Source organism: Gigantopelta aegis, chromosome 5 (assembly GCF_016097555.1).
Source record: "Gigantopelta aegis isolate Gae_Host chromosome 5, Gae_host_genome, whole genome shotgun sequence".
Classification (NCBI taxonomy): domain Eukaryota; kingdom Metazoa; phylum Mollusca; class Gastropoda; order Neomphalida; family Peltospiridae; genus Gigantopelta; species Gigantopelta aegis.
Genome location: NC_054703.1, coordinates 16,458,336 through 16,474,034, shown reverse-complemented (window position 1 = coordinate 16,474,034; position 15,699 = coordinate 16,458,336). Strand labels below are relative to the sequence as shown.

At 40.7% G+C, this 15,699-nt stretch overlaps 1 protein-coding gene across 1 annotated transcript in view; it reads right to left on the bottom strand.

Moving 5' to 3' along the window:
* Positions 1–208: 208 nt before the first annotated feature.
* LOC121373657 (fibropellin-1-like) overlaps positions 209–15,699 on the bottom strand; it is a 35,852-nt gene continuing 20,361 nt past the window's right edge. Inside the window, exon 13 of the mRNA XM_041500369.1 lies at positions 209–3,008. Coding sequence (XP_041356303.1) covers positions 2,798–3,008 — 211 coding nt within the window. The 3' untranslated portion in view covers positions 209–2,797. The remainder of the gene's footprint in view (positions 3,009–15,699) is intronic.

Here is a 15,699-nt window from a genome sequence, read left to right as displayed (position 1 = left end):
TACCGTCAGGATACTCGGGCTATGTACATAGGTGCCATAGGTACATAGGTGCCATAGGTACATAGGTGCCACTCCTCTGCCAGATATGACATAGGTGCCATGTTTAAGCTTTCCACTCCTGCCTAGAGAAACCTCCATTTGTCTCTGCCAGATATGACATAGGTGCCATAGGTACATAGGTGCCACTCCTCTGCCAGATATGACATAGGTGCCATGTTTAAGCTTTCCACTCCTGCCTAGAGAAACCTCCATTTGTCTCTGCCAGATATGACATAGGTGCCATGTTTAAGCTTTCCACTCCTGCCTAGAGAAACCTCCATTTGTCTCTGCCAGATATGACATAGGTGCCATGTTTAAGCTTTCCACTCCTGCCTAGAGAAACCTCCATTTGTCTCTGCCAGATATGACATAGGTGCCATGTTTAAGCTTTCCACTCCTGCCTAGAGAAACCTCCATTTGTCTCTGCCAGATATGACATAGGTGCCATGTTTAAGCTTTCCACTCCTGCCTAGAGAAACCTCCATTTGTCTCTGCCAGATATGACATAGGTGCCATGTTTAAGCTTTCCACTCCTGCCTAGAGAAACCTCCATTTGGCTCTGCCAGATATGACATAGGTGCCATGTTTAAGCTTTCCACTCCTGCCTAGAGAAACCTCCATTTGTCTCTGCCAGATATGACATAGGTGCCATGTTTAAGCTTTCCACTCCTGCCTAGAGAAACCTCCATTTGTCTCTGCCAGATATGACATAGGTGCCATGTTTAAGCTTTCCACTCCTGCCTAGAGAAACCTCCATTTGTCTCTGCCAGATATGACATAGGTGCCATGTTTAAGCTTTCCACTCCTGCCTAGAGAAACCTCCATTTGTCTCTGCCAGATATGACATAGGTGCCATGTTTAAGCTTTCCACTCCTGCCTAGAGAAACCTCCATTTGTCTCTGCCAGATATGACATAGGTGCCATGTTTAAGCTTTCCACTCCTGCCTAGAGAAACCTCCATTTGTCTCTGCCAGATATGACATAGGTGCCATGTTTAAGCTTTCCACTCCTGCCTAGAGAAACCTCCATTTGTCTCTGCCAGATATGACATAGGTGCCATGTTTAAGCTTTCCACTCCTGCCTAGAGAAACCTCCATTTGTCTCTGCCAGATATGACATAGGTGCCATGTTTAAGCTTTCCACTCCTGCCTAGAGAAACCTCCATTTGTCTCTGCCAGATATGACATAGGTGCCATGTTTAAGCTTTCCACTCCTGCCTAGAGAAACCTCCATTTGTCTCTGCCAGATATGACATAGGTGCCATGTTTAAGCTTTCCACTCCTGCCTAGAGAAACCTCCATTTGGCTCTGCCAGATATGACATAGGTGCCATGTTTAAGCTTTCCACTCCTGCCTAGAGAAACCTCCATTTGTCTCTGCCAGATATGACATAGGTGCCATGTTTAAGCTTTCCACTCCTGCCTAGAGAAACCTCCATTTGTCTCTGCCAGATATGACATAGGTGCCATGTTTAAGCTTTCCACTCCTGCCTAGAGAAACCTCCATTTGTCTCTGCCAGATATGACATAGGTGCCATGTTTAAGCTTTCCACTCCTGCCTAGAGAAACCTCCATTTGTCTCTGCCAGATATGACATAGGTGCCATGTTTAAGCTTTCCACTCCTGCCTAGAGAAACCTCCATTTGTCTCTGCCAGATATGACAGTATTAAACAATAATGTATTTCTAGCATGCTGGTATATATTTTAACAAACATTTACGATGTATTTATAGAATTTGACTTCTACAAATACTTTCATATCGACAATTCATTTATTTACGTCCGTCTGCATCTTAGATGTCCTACTTTATTATTATTATTATTATTATTATTATAGGTTTTTTTAAAAGAATTTATTCCATTAAAACGAATTGCTTCATTTACATTTGATTTAGGGTTTCAATCGGCGTGGTTTTATCTGTATGGTTTCCATCTGTGTGATTCTCATATGTGTCCTTTACATATGTCTGTTTCATTCTGTATAGTTTCGGTCAGTTTGGTTTCCATCTTATGTTTTTTTCTGGGGGTTTTCTGTGGTTCTGTGTTTGCGATTTCAATCTGTGCTTTTTGTCCCTGTGAATTCTTGTGTGCTATTTTGTCCGTATGGTTTTCTCTGGCTATGTGGCCTCCATCGTTTGGTCTATGATGGTGTAGGTTCTATCTGCTGTACTATAATAAATGTGTTTTTTTCTGGCTATATGTCCTCCATCGTTTGGTCTATGTTGGTGTAGGTTCTATCTGCGGTACTATAATAAATGTGTTTTTTCTGGCTATATGTCCTCCATCGTTTGGTCTATGTTGGTGTAGGTTCTATCTGCGGTACTATAATAAATGTTTTTTTTTCTGGCTATATGTCCTCCATCGTTTGGTCTATGTTGGTGTAGGTTCTATCTGCGGTACTATAATAAATGCTGATCAGATACTGTAGATATTCCATAAACATCTGTGTGATTTCTATGTGGTTTCTAATTGTGTGGTTTGCATCTGTGTGGTTTCTACCTATGTGGTTCCTGTTTATGTGGTTTCTACCTGTGACTTAGATATTCCATACACATCTGTGTGATTTCTATGTGGTTTCTAATTGTGTGGTTTGTATCTCTGTGGTTTCTACATATGTGGTTCGGTGGTTCCTATTTATGTGATTTCTACCTGTGACATAAATATATGGGTGGATTTTGTCTCTATGGTTTCCATCTATGTGGTTTTCATCTTTACAGTATTTCTGCCGTTTCAGTCTGTGTGGTTTCAATATCTGTGGTTTCAATCTGTATGGTTTCTAACTATGTTGGTTTGGGCTGTTGGTTCTGTTCTATTATAAAACGTGCTGACCAGCCCCTGTAGATATTGTGTGAACTGCTGTGTTGTTTCCACCTGGCCCACTATAAAAGGTCCGGGCTCATTGGGCAGTTCTGTCATATCAAATCCCAAGTTCAGATTGCCTTTATGCATTCTTCGTTTGATTCGTCTTATTCTACAAATAAGCAAAACAAGCTATATTTAATTTTACGTGTGCTTATATATGTATGTGTGTTATAAATGGATACTTATATACATAGGTAAATGAAACAATTGTGTGTCTATGCTTGTGCGTGCTTATATATTTAATGTCTCTGTCTCGCTCGCTCTCTCTCTCTCTCTCTCTCTCTCTCTCTCTCTCTCTCTCTCTCTCTCTCTCTCTCTCTCTCTCTCTCTCTCTCTCTCTCTCTCTCTCTCTCTCTCTCTCTCTCTCTCTCTATATATATATATATATATATATTTAGCGACACAAAGTTGAGCAATGTGGTAAATGTGCTTAAATAAAAGAAAACTTGTGTGTTACAAAATAAAATCAGTCACTGCATTTGAATTGAGGCATCATTTGTCAGTACAAGTAACAGGAGATTTTCCATATAAAATGAAATGTGTGACTATCACATCATTATATGGTGCTTGTGGGTCCATACACGAACATCTGAAAATTATCAGTAACGTGTCCGAGCTATAACTGTACCTGGTGTATCCCACGCCGACAAACAGCAGAATAGTGACTAGGAACAGACCGGCGAGTCCCACCCCTGTGGTATACACCCTGTAACTATACCTGATGTATCCCACGCCGACGAGCAGCAGAATAGTGACTAGGAACAGACCGGCAAGTCCCACCACTGTGGTATACACCCTGTAACTATACCTGATGTATCCCACGCCGACGAGCAGCAGAATAGTGACTAGGAACAGACCGGCGAGTCTCACCCCTGTGGTATACATACAACCTATAACTATACCTGTTGTATCCCACGCCGACGAGCACCAGAACAGTGACTAGGAACAGACCGGCGAGTCCCACCCCTGTGGTATACACCCTATAACTTTACCTGGTGTATTCCATGCCGACGAGCAGCAGAATAGTGACTAGGAACAGACCGGCGAGTCCCACCCCTGTGGTATACACCCTATAACTATACCTGGTGTATTCCACGCCGACGAGCAGCAGGATAGTGACTAGGAACAGACCGGCGAGTCCCACCCCTGTGGTATACACCCTATAACTATACCTGGTGTATCCCACGCCGACGAGCAGCAGGATAGTGACTAGGAACAGACCGGCGAGTCCCACCCCTGTGGTATACACCCTATAACTATACCTGGTGTATCCCACGCCGACGAGCAGCAGGATAGTGACTAGGAACAGACCGGCGAGTCCCACCCCTGTGGTATACATACACCCTATAACTATACCTGTTGTATTCCACGCCGACGAGCAGCAGAATAGTGACTAGGAACAGACCGGCGAGTCCCACCCCTGTGGTATATACACCCTATAACTATACCTGGTGTATTCCACGCCGACGAGCAGCAGAATAGTGACTAGGAACAGACCGGCGAGTCCCACCCCTGTGGTATACACCCTATAACTATACCTGGTGTATCCCACGCCGACGAGCAGCAGAATAGTGACTAGGAACAGACCGGCGAGTCCCACCCCTGTGGTATACACCCTATAACTACACCTGGTGTATCCCACGCCGGCGAGCAGCAGGATAGTGACTAGGAACAGACCGGCGAGTCCCACCCCTGTGGTATACACCCTATAACTACACCTGGTGTATCCCACGCCGACGAGCACCAGAATAGTGACTAGGAACAGACCGGCGAGTCCCACCCCTGTGGTATACATACACCCCTATAACTATACCTGTGGTGTATATACCTGTTGTATTCCACGCCGACGAGCAGCAGAATAGTGACTAGGAACAGACCGGCGAGTCCCACCCCTGTGGTATACATACACCCTATAACTATACCTGGTGTATTCCATGCCGACGAGCAGCAGAATAGTGACTAGGAACAGACCGGCGAGTCCCACCCCTGTGGTATACTCCCTATAACTATACCTGGTGTATCCCACGCCGACGAGCAGCAGAATAGTGACTAGGAACAGACTGGCGAGTCCCACCCCTGTGGTATACACCCTATAACTGTACCTGGTGTATCCCACGCCGACGAGCACCAGAATAGTGACTAGGAACAGACCGGCGAGTCCCACCCCTGTAGTATACACCCTATAACTACACCTGGTGTATCCCACGCCGGCGAGCAGCAGGATAGTGACTAGGAACAGACCGGCGAGTCCCACCCCTGTGGTATACACCCTATAACTATACCTGGTGTATCCCACGCCGACGAGCACCAGAATAGTGACTAGGAACAGACCGGCGAGTCCCACCCCTGTGGTATACATCCTATAACTATACCTGGTGTATCCCACGCCGACGAGCAGCAGAATAGTGACTAGGAACAGACTGGCGAGTCCCACCCCTGTGGTATACACCCTATAACTACACCTGGTGTATCCGACGCCTGCGAGCAGCAGGATAGTGACTAGGAACAGACCGGCGAGTCCCACCTGTGGTATACATACACCCTATAACTATACCTGTTGTATTCCACGCCGACGAGCAGCAGAATAGTGACTAGGAACAGACCGGCGAGTCCCACCCCTGTGGTATACACCCTATAACTATACCTGGTGTATCCCACGCCGACGAGCAGCAGGATAGTGACAAGGAACAGACCGGCGAGTCCCACCCCTGTGGTATACACCATATAACTGTACCTGGTGTATCCCACGCCGACGAGCAGCAGGATAGTGACAAGGAACAGACCGGCGAGTCCCACCCCTGTGGTATACACCCTATAACTATACCTGGTGTATTCCACGCCGACGAGCAGCAGGATAGTGACTTGGAACAGACCGGCGAGTCCCAACCCTGTGGTATACATCCTATAACTATACCTGGTGTATCCCACGCCGACGAGCAGCAGGATAGTGACTAGGAACAGACCGGCGAGTCCCACCCCTGTGGTATACACCCTATAACTATACCTGGTGTATCCGACGCCTGCAAGCAGCAGGATAGTGACTAGGAACAGACCGGCGAGTCCCACCCCTGTGGTATACATACACCCTATAACTATACCTGTTGTATTCCACGCCGACGAGCAGCAGAATAGTGACTAGGAACAGACCGGCGAGTCCCACCCCTGTGGTATACATACACCCTATAACTATACCTGGTGTATTCCACGCCGACGAGCAGCAGAATAGTGACTAGGAACAGACCGGCGAGTCCCACCCCTGTGGTATACATACACCCTATAACTGTACCTGGTGTATCCCACGCCGACGAGCACCAGAATAGTGACTAGGAACAGACCGGCGAGTCTCACCCCTGTGGTATTCACCCTATAACTACACCTGGTGTATCCCACGCCGGCGAGCAGCAGGATAGTGACTAGGAACAGACCGGCGAGTCCCACCCCTGTGGTATACACCCTATAACTATACCTGGTGTATCCCACGCCGACGAGCACCAGAATAGTGACTAGGAACAGACTGGCGAGTCCCACCCCTGTGGTATACATCCTATAACTATACCTGGTGTTTCCCACGCCGACGAGCAGCAGAATAGTGACTAGGAACAGACTGGCGTGTCCCACCCCTGTGGTATACACCCTATAACTATACCTGGTGTATCCGACGCCTGCGAGCAGCAGGATAGTGACTAGGAACAGACCGGCGAGTCCCACCCGTGGTATACATACACCCTATAACTATACCTGTTGTATTCCACGCCGACGAGCAGCAGAATAGTGACTAGGAACAGACCGGCGAGTCCCACCCCTGTGGTATACACCCTATAACTATACCTGGTTTATCCCACGCCGACGAGCACCAGAATAGTGACTAGGAACAGACCGGCGAGTCCCACCCCTGTGGTATACACCCTATAACTATACCTGGTGTATCCCACGCCGACGAGCAGCAGGATAGTGACTAGGAACAGACCGGCGAGTCCCACCCCTGTGGTATACACCCTATAACTATACCTGGTGTATTCCACGCCGACGAGGAGCAGGATAGTGACTAGGAACAGACCGGCGAGTCCCACCCCTGTGGTATACACCCTATAACTATACCTGGTGTATTCCACGCCGACGAGCAGTAGGATAGTGACTATGAACAGACCGGCGAGTCCCACCCCTGTGGTATACACCCTATAACTATACCTGGTGTATCCCACGCCGACGAGCAGCAGGATAGTGACAGTAGTATCAGGGCCTGTATAGCCCCATGACCTACTTTCCGTGACTTGACCTTGACCTTGATGACGTCACGGTCTACTGACCCTGACCTACTTAGACTGGCCTTGACCGTGATGACGTCACGGACTACTGTGCCGTTAGCAACGTCCTACTGACCCGGCCCTGACCTACTTAGACTGACCTTGACCTACTTAGACTGGCCTACTGTGCCGTGTGCAACGTCCTACTGACCCGACCCTGACCTACTTAGACCGGCCCCTGACCTACTTAGCCCGGACCCGATCCGTTGTACTTAGCAACGCCCGTGCTATCCTGTCTGTGGGAAGTGTAGGATCCCTTGCTACTAATGGGAAACTGTAGCGGGTTTCCTCTCTAAAACTGTCAGAAGTATGTTTCACATCCAATAGGCAATGATTCATAAATCAAGGTGTTCTAGTTCTATCGTTAAACAAAACCACATCTAAGGACTCGGCCCGACGCGAGGTAGTGTGTTTAATTTTAGCGCACTGAATGATGAATGGTTATCACTGCTTACATCCGGGAAGCGGTGGTATCCTATTTTATTGTTGGTGGCAATACTGAACTAGAAGTTACATTCTTAAAGACGTGAAATAAGAAATGATTTAAATAGGTGTAAAATAGAATTCTCGTTCTACGCTATCTGATAGCGCATTGACAAGATTATTATTAACTGACCTATTTCGTCACTTCATTCCGCACTTCGCCGCTCGCACATATAACGGTTTAAATGACAGGTTTTGTTAACATTTGAAGTAGTCAGCTGCGAACGACTTCGCGTCAATCAATTAAAGGTTTGTTATCAGTGTTTGGAAGATAATCATGTAATTAAAAACTGTCCCTACACCAAATGTTATAAATGCAACAAATTAGGACACATTGCTCGTGAGTGTACAATGTCATCGTTGTATGAGAAATGTGGCGGTTCGGGCGTGGATTGTTCGTGTGATTGTAATGAAGATTAGGACAGTGAATGTGAGAGTGACCGTGAATGTGACATGGACGTAACTGTCAAAGAGAAAATTGAACAACCCAAGCTGAGAACTGATAACTGTTATCAGCCGTCCGTGACGAAGGGCAAGACGTCGTCAAGCGTAGGCGATCAAGACAAACTCATGTCTACCCAAGAGAGCCAAGCTGAACTTGATGACGAGGTTTTATATACAGATGAGGATAATTCGAAAGTGAATGACTGTAAAGACGGTGAAAATGAACTGAGTGAAACAAAGAGAGTGACGCGAAGATCAAGACTTGTGAAAAGACCAGCTGATGAGACGGTGTGGAGCATCGTTGAGGGAAGAAAGGAAAAGCGAGAGAGGAGAGTATCGGATGAAAGAAAGAAGGATGGGTGTACTGTGAATGAAAGAAGAGAGAATGATGGAAAGAAGAATGAGGTTAAAAGTAAAAATAAAAAATAAAGATGGATATGTACTTTAAAATAACTTATATCTTAATGCTGCTATTAGTATCTTTAAATGTGAATGGACTGAGGGATATTGACAAAATGAATGCAGTTTTGGCAGCTATCAAAAGTAAGCTTAGTTACATTACTTTTTTTTACAAGAAACGTTTTGGGATGATAATTTTATTGAGAGTTATAAACATTTATGGGATGGTCAAATATTTTATAATAATTGTCCTAATAATAATAGAAAGGGTGTGGCAATATTAATATCAAAAGATTGTCCATATACATTTACTTTTGATAGCTGTGATAATGAAGGTAAGGTTTTGAATATTAATGCTATTATTGAAGACGTTGATTACAATTTTATTAATGTGTATGCACCAAACAAAACAGATGAAAGAATTGTTTTCTTTGAACAATTAGATAATTTTATAAAGGGTAAAAATAATATTCTTGCAGGTGACTTTAATGAAATTTTGGATCCTTCTTTGTATATGGGTGTACATAATAAACAATTTTGTTTGAAATCTAGCAATGCTTTACATTCTGTTATTAACAGTCATGATCTTGTTGATATTTGGCGTTACAGAAACCCAGGTAAGAGAGAATTTAGTCGTCAACAAATTGTAGAAAATATAATGAAACAGTCTAGAATTGATTTCTTTTTAATTTCGAGAAATTTATTGCAGTTTCTAACAAATACATATATTTCTTACACTGCGTTTAGTGATCATAATTTTATATGTTTTAAGCTTGATTTGTCTCATATTGAGAGAGGTCAAGGTATTTGGATTTTTAATAATGAGTTATTATATGATGAACGTTTTTGTGAAACAATTCTTAATGTTATTAATGATGTATGTCAGTGTCCGTTATTGCAATCTGAGCCACTAGTTTGGTGGGATAATTTAAAATATAAATTGAAAAGATGTTCTATATATTTTGCAATCAATAAACGTAAAGCTGAAAATGAAAAATACTATTTTATTCAAAATGCATTAAAACGTGAATATGCTAGATTATCTGTACATAAAGATTATGATATAACAAAATTAAAACTTTTGGAAGAAGAATTACAAAATATTGAAACCATTAAGTGTAAAGGAGCTATTTTAAGATCGAAAATACAATGTAATTTTGAATCAGACAGAAATACTTCCCTTTTTCTTAATTTGGAGAAATCAAAACAGGAATCTAATGCAATTAAAGAAATTAAAATGGACAATGGGTTATCTAGGAAAACAGAAGATATATTAAACTTTACGCAACATTTTTATTCCAGATTGTTTACTCAGGAAATTGTAGATATAGAAAAAGAAACTGAGTTATTAAATTTAATAAATAATAAATTAAATGATATACAAATTCAAAATTGTGACAAAGATATTTCGATAGATGAATTGACTGACGCTTTAAAAGGAATGAATAAAAATAAATCTCCTGGGATGGATGGTCTTACTATGGAATTTTATATCAAATTTTGGGACGTTTTAAAACCTTTATTTCATAAAGTTGTGATGTCGATTGAAAATGAAGAACAGTTATCAAGAAGTATGAAAAAGGGAGTAATTAGTCTTTTTTATAAGAAAAAAGGAGATAAAACAGATCTTAAAATTTTTAGACCAATAAGTCTTTTGAATGTTGATTATAAAATTATTTCAAGAGTTTTAGGTAATCGGCTAAAACAAGTTATGTTGTGTTCCAGGAAGGGATATTGCAGATAATATTATGTCGGTGCGAGATGTTATAGATTTAGTTGAGTTAAATAAGGATGAAGGTTTTATTGTTAAAATTGACCAAGAAAAAGCTTTTGATAGAGTTTCACACAGCTTTATAGTAAAAGTTTTAAATAAATTTAATTTTGGAAATAAATTTATATCATGGATTAAAGTACTTTATAATGATATAAAAAGTTGTGTAAAAATTAATGGACATTTAACATCTTTCTTTTCTATAACTAGAGGAGTTAGGCAAGGATGTCCAATTTCTATGATGCTTTACGTTATTATAGCAGAACCTTTAAATAGTTTAATTAAGAATAGACATAGTAATGATGGAATTAGAATAGCAAATGAATTTAATTCTTTATTATTTCAGCATGCTGATGATACTACTATTACAGTTAGAGAGACTCAGTCTGTTGAGGCTGTTTTTAACACTGTTAATATTTTTTGTCTTGCTAAAGGATGCAAAGGTCAATATTGATAAGTCAGAAGTACTCTGTATTGGCAAGGCTACGTCTAAGGATTTATCTTTTAATATTCCTGTGTCTATTAATAAAGATTGTGTTAAAATTCTTGGTATATATTTAGGCCCAAACAAGAAATTATGTGAAAGATTGAATTGGAAAAATAAAATAGACAAATTAAATGCTTTAATTAGTCTTTGGGGTAAAAGAAAGCTTACTTTAAATGGAAAAGCTACGGTGTGGAATACTATTTTATCTTCTAGATTGTGGTATATGATAAGTACTATTCATGTTCCTAAATGGGTAGAAAAAGAAATTCAGACTTTGTTTTGTAAGTTTATGTGGAACGGTAAAATACCATTAATAAAATATTCTACAATTATTCGGAATACAATTTTGGGTGGATTAAATATACAAGATGTTTCATTTAAAAAGGTTGCTTTTCGTGTTAAGATGCTGAAAAAATATTTTGATCATGATTTTAAAGCTGTTTGGAAACATACAATGTCTGAATTTCTTAAAAAAATATATGAATATGAATTTATCTTATAACATTTTCAATATAGTTTTTAATGAATATTCTCTAGTAGCTATTAATCCTTTTTATGCTGAGGTGTTGTCAGCATGGGACTCGGTCACTAAAGGTGAACGTCATTTTGCTATGGATTTAGGTGAAATATTATCTCAGCCACTTTTTGACCATCCTTATATTAAGTATAAAGATAAATTGTTACTATTTAGTTCTTTTATTGAAAGTGATATAGTCACTGTGGCTGATATTGTTTATGAAGTTATACCAGGTTTTTTCCCTGTTTCTGCTGTTGTAGAAATTATTCAGGAAAAATGTCCTGATGTAACTAAAGCAAATATTTCTTCTGCTTATAATGTTATCTTAAACTCACTTCCAGGTGAATGGAAAACAGTTATTAATAGTGAGAATAAAAATGTTTCTTTAGTAAAAGATTTATTTTTGATTTACAATAATGAAATAATAAATTCAAGTAAATTCACTGTTAAATTAATATATTCTTTTTTAATTGCTCAAAATTTCAAACTACCTACATGTTTAGAAAAATGGAAGGATTTAAGTTTTAATGTATCATGGAAGCCAATTTGGAAATCCATTCATTATTGTGATAAATCTCCTGAATTCATTGATTTGGATTTCAAAATAGCGCATAATATTATTTTTACATATTGTAAATTATATAAATATGGTAAAGTTTTGTCCAGTCAATGTCCAGTTTGTATGAAAGAGGATGAAGATTTGTGTCATTTGTTTTTATATTGTGATGAATTGTATGACTTATTATCAATCTTTCATGAAATGTGTATTGTAATATTTCAGAAAACAGGTTTTTCTTTACAACAGCTAAAAATATTATTACTATTTGGTTGTTATGTTCGAATACAAAATTGTCCATATGATTTCCTAAACATTATCTTGTCAATTTATAGAATATCAGTTTTTAAAAGACGTGTAATAGCTGAATCAAGAGGGTCAAATATCAATCTTGTTAGATTGTTTAAGCACTACGTGCGTCAGTTCTTTGAATTACTTCTTAATAAATATCATTTTCGAAATAAACTCCCTGTTTTTACTAATAAATATATTAAGGATAATAGGTACCTTGACTTGAATGATGATGTATTAATCTTTAAATATCCTCTTAATATGTAGTATTAGCAGTCAATATTCCTCAAGACTTTATAAGAAATCTATAAAGTTTTAAATAATTATACAAGTGTGCTTGGTGTGAGTCAGTGAGTGGTTGTTTGTGTGTCTGTGTTTTTATTTATTTTTTATTATATACGTGTTGTATTTATTTATGTATTATGTTGATATTGTAAATAAAAAAAAAAAAAAAAAAAGACTTCGCTTCCGGCGCTGAGGGTACGTCGTTCGTATCTCATGTGGGGATATTATATTTTTTCTATTATTTTTAAAACAAAATAATAATTTATAGTTTGTTTTTATTTTACTTATTTACTTACTTATTTATTTGTTTATTTATTTATTATGTTACGATTTTTTTTCAAGCAGCCTCTAATAACCCTGTGGGGACGGGACGTAGCTCAGTGTTCCCTTGATGTGGGTCGGTCTGGGATATATCCAGCCAATGCTCCACAACTGGACAACGGCCGTGGTATGCACTATCCTGTCTGTGGGATGGTGTAGGATCCCTTGCTGCTAATAAAAAAAGAGAGTAGCCCATCAAGTGGCGACAGCGGGTTTCCTCAATCAATATCTGTGTGGTCCGTATGTCCGTATAACCATAAATAAAATATGTTGAGTAAATAAAACATTTCCTTCCTCGTAAAATAAAGATTAATTGAACACAAATATTTATTTTTAGTGTTTTGTTTTAGCCATAGAGAAAGAAAGACATATTTGTCTTGAAGAAAGGAATGTTTGTTAAGAAGAAAGGCATATGCGTTAAGGAGAAGAAAGGAATATTTGTTAAGGGAAGAAAGGAATGTGTGTGTGTGTGTGTGTGTGTGTGTGAAACATCCCCAGCCCATTGCTTTGAAGAAAGAACGCGTGACTGCAACTCAACGCTCCGACCTAAACTATGATCGTTTAACTGCATTTTAAACACAAGTATTTTCCTAGAGTACAGACAACCAGTGTATTATGTCTGGTATATCAAAGGTCGTGGTATACTCTGTCTTGTACACACAGTTCTTGCTACTATAAAGTAGCGGTAGAAATATCCAATCACAAATCTAGTCATAGAGTAAAAAACACAAAAAACAAACGCAATGGTTTGGTTTTTCATTTATTTCTAAATTACAAATCACTCACACATATATAAAATGGGCACACATTGGGTTACATCGAGAGGCCTTAAGGGCGACATGTGAATAATATTAGTGTTCATTTCTCTTCATCATCGTCCTCCTCATCAGTATCATCATCATCGGTACCGTCGTCGTCTACTTCGTCCAAATATTCGCCGATCCAGGAACGATACTGATTTAATTTAGAACGAATCTGTGGTCTGACATCTCGGCTAGGATTCACAGACTGTAGAAGTTTCCTCGTGTTGGGGCCTTTGTCAAAGTAATGCATATAGGTCAGAAAGCGAGAGTACGTGTCTTTAAATAACTTCCATTGTAAAGTCTTCATGTTTCTTTCGATGGCATCTTGGGACATGTTTTTTTCTTCCTAGCGTTTTCTCTTGCTTTCGATATAGTCATGATTGATGTCGAATTCACGTTCCACCATGAGACGAATGCCTTCGTTTTCCAGGTCGGGCGACAGCTCTTCTTTTTCATTTCCCTTCTCGCACGTTTTAAATCGCAAATGTCGTTGCAAATCGCTTCCGTCTTTAAAGACCAGACTACACGTATCGCAAGACTGCACCCTCTTGACTTTTTTCAGATAGGGTTCCACCTCATCTTCTTCTTCTTCGTCGTCACTTTCGTAGGCGGGTATGCCTGGTAGGTTTCTTTTGAAAGCGTTTCTTTGCATGATTTGCATGTAGAGCTCTTTTTTCGTCGGTGGCTGCAACTCTTCTGAGACATTCGCCGTTACGTTCGTGCTTTTATACCATTCGGACGGCCCCGTTTCTAAACCATTAGGTCGAAGGCGCCAATGTTCGGGTGTGGTCGGTTTCAAGTCCACCAAGAGATATCCGTAGGGCCTGTGGGTAGCTTCCTCAAACCGCTGCATGAAATGCCAAGTATTTCCAGGATACATCTGCTGTGCCAAGGTTAGGACTTGCTGCTTGTCGATGGGGTTGTTGAACAGTGCCAGGTAATGACAGTTTCTTCTCTGTGTCGGGTCCTTGCTGTGATACAGGTTCTGGTTGATGGCAATCACAGAGAGGTTTCTGTGGTGACTTCCTTCCGTGAACAGGTCGGTGATGCGAGGGTCTTTTCCAGCTGTAGACATCAGGTCGTCCAACACGATGAGATTTCTGACTCTTGAATCCAAATAACGATCCTTTTCCAAATTCTCGGGTATGCCTTGAATAAATTTCACTCGAGCAACCATTTTGACCGTATCATAGAGGGGTTGCCAGATGATGCGCTGGGGAGGCGGCTGGATTTTACCATCCCTTAGCAGTTTGTACAACAAAAATGTCTTTCCACACGACGTGGGTCCCGACACGATCATGGTGAACGGATGTAACAATCTTAGGGGCTGCTGCTGCTGCTGCTGCTGTTGTTGCTGCTGCTGCTGCTGCTGCTGCTGCTGCTGGGAAGGATTATTTTCAGATTCCAAGAGTCCATGTTTATTTCGTACGTGCCGAGTTAGGTCGTGGGTCCAAACATATTTTTTTTCGCAAATGCGACACTGATTCATGTTGTTAACTATTGAAGTGTTCGACGTGAACTGGCGATGTTGAAACTGCCATGCCCCCTTTTATAGCCTTCTCAGAAATGCTTGTGCCGTTTTTGCCCAGTCTGCTCTCGTCGTTTCTGTTCCACACCACTCTGTTCTCGTTTCCGTTTCAGATCGGCCTTGGCTTGCTCTACCACTTGCTGCGTTGGGGAGACCATGACGATTTTGGGTGCCGGGGGTTTGTTCTGTTCCTCTTTTTCTAGGCATCGATCCACACTGTACATGATCTGACTTTGACCACCACGTTGAATTTCGAAGTGAGGTTGAAGTTTGCCTTGTGCCTGCAGTTTGTAGAAACGGGTCCACTTATCCACGTCGGGAACGTACAGCTTGTACTGGTCTGACATGTTGCTCCTCTGAAGGTTCTATCTCAAATGATGATGGTTTTTGACAGACATCCTATTTATAGAGATCCTGCATATCTCCAGTGGTCCGTGACCACTGACCATACGGTTTTTGCTTTCATCTGATCCAGGTGACTGTCGTTCAAAATAAAGGCTAACAAAGGGGTGTTTTGTTTCAATATACGTTTTCTAGTTCTATTCATCACGGCAGGTGATACGAGCATTTTCAACATGTTCAGATATTCATTGTTAGACTGTAAAAATCGA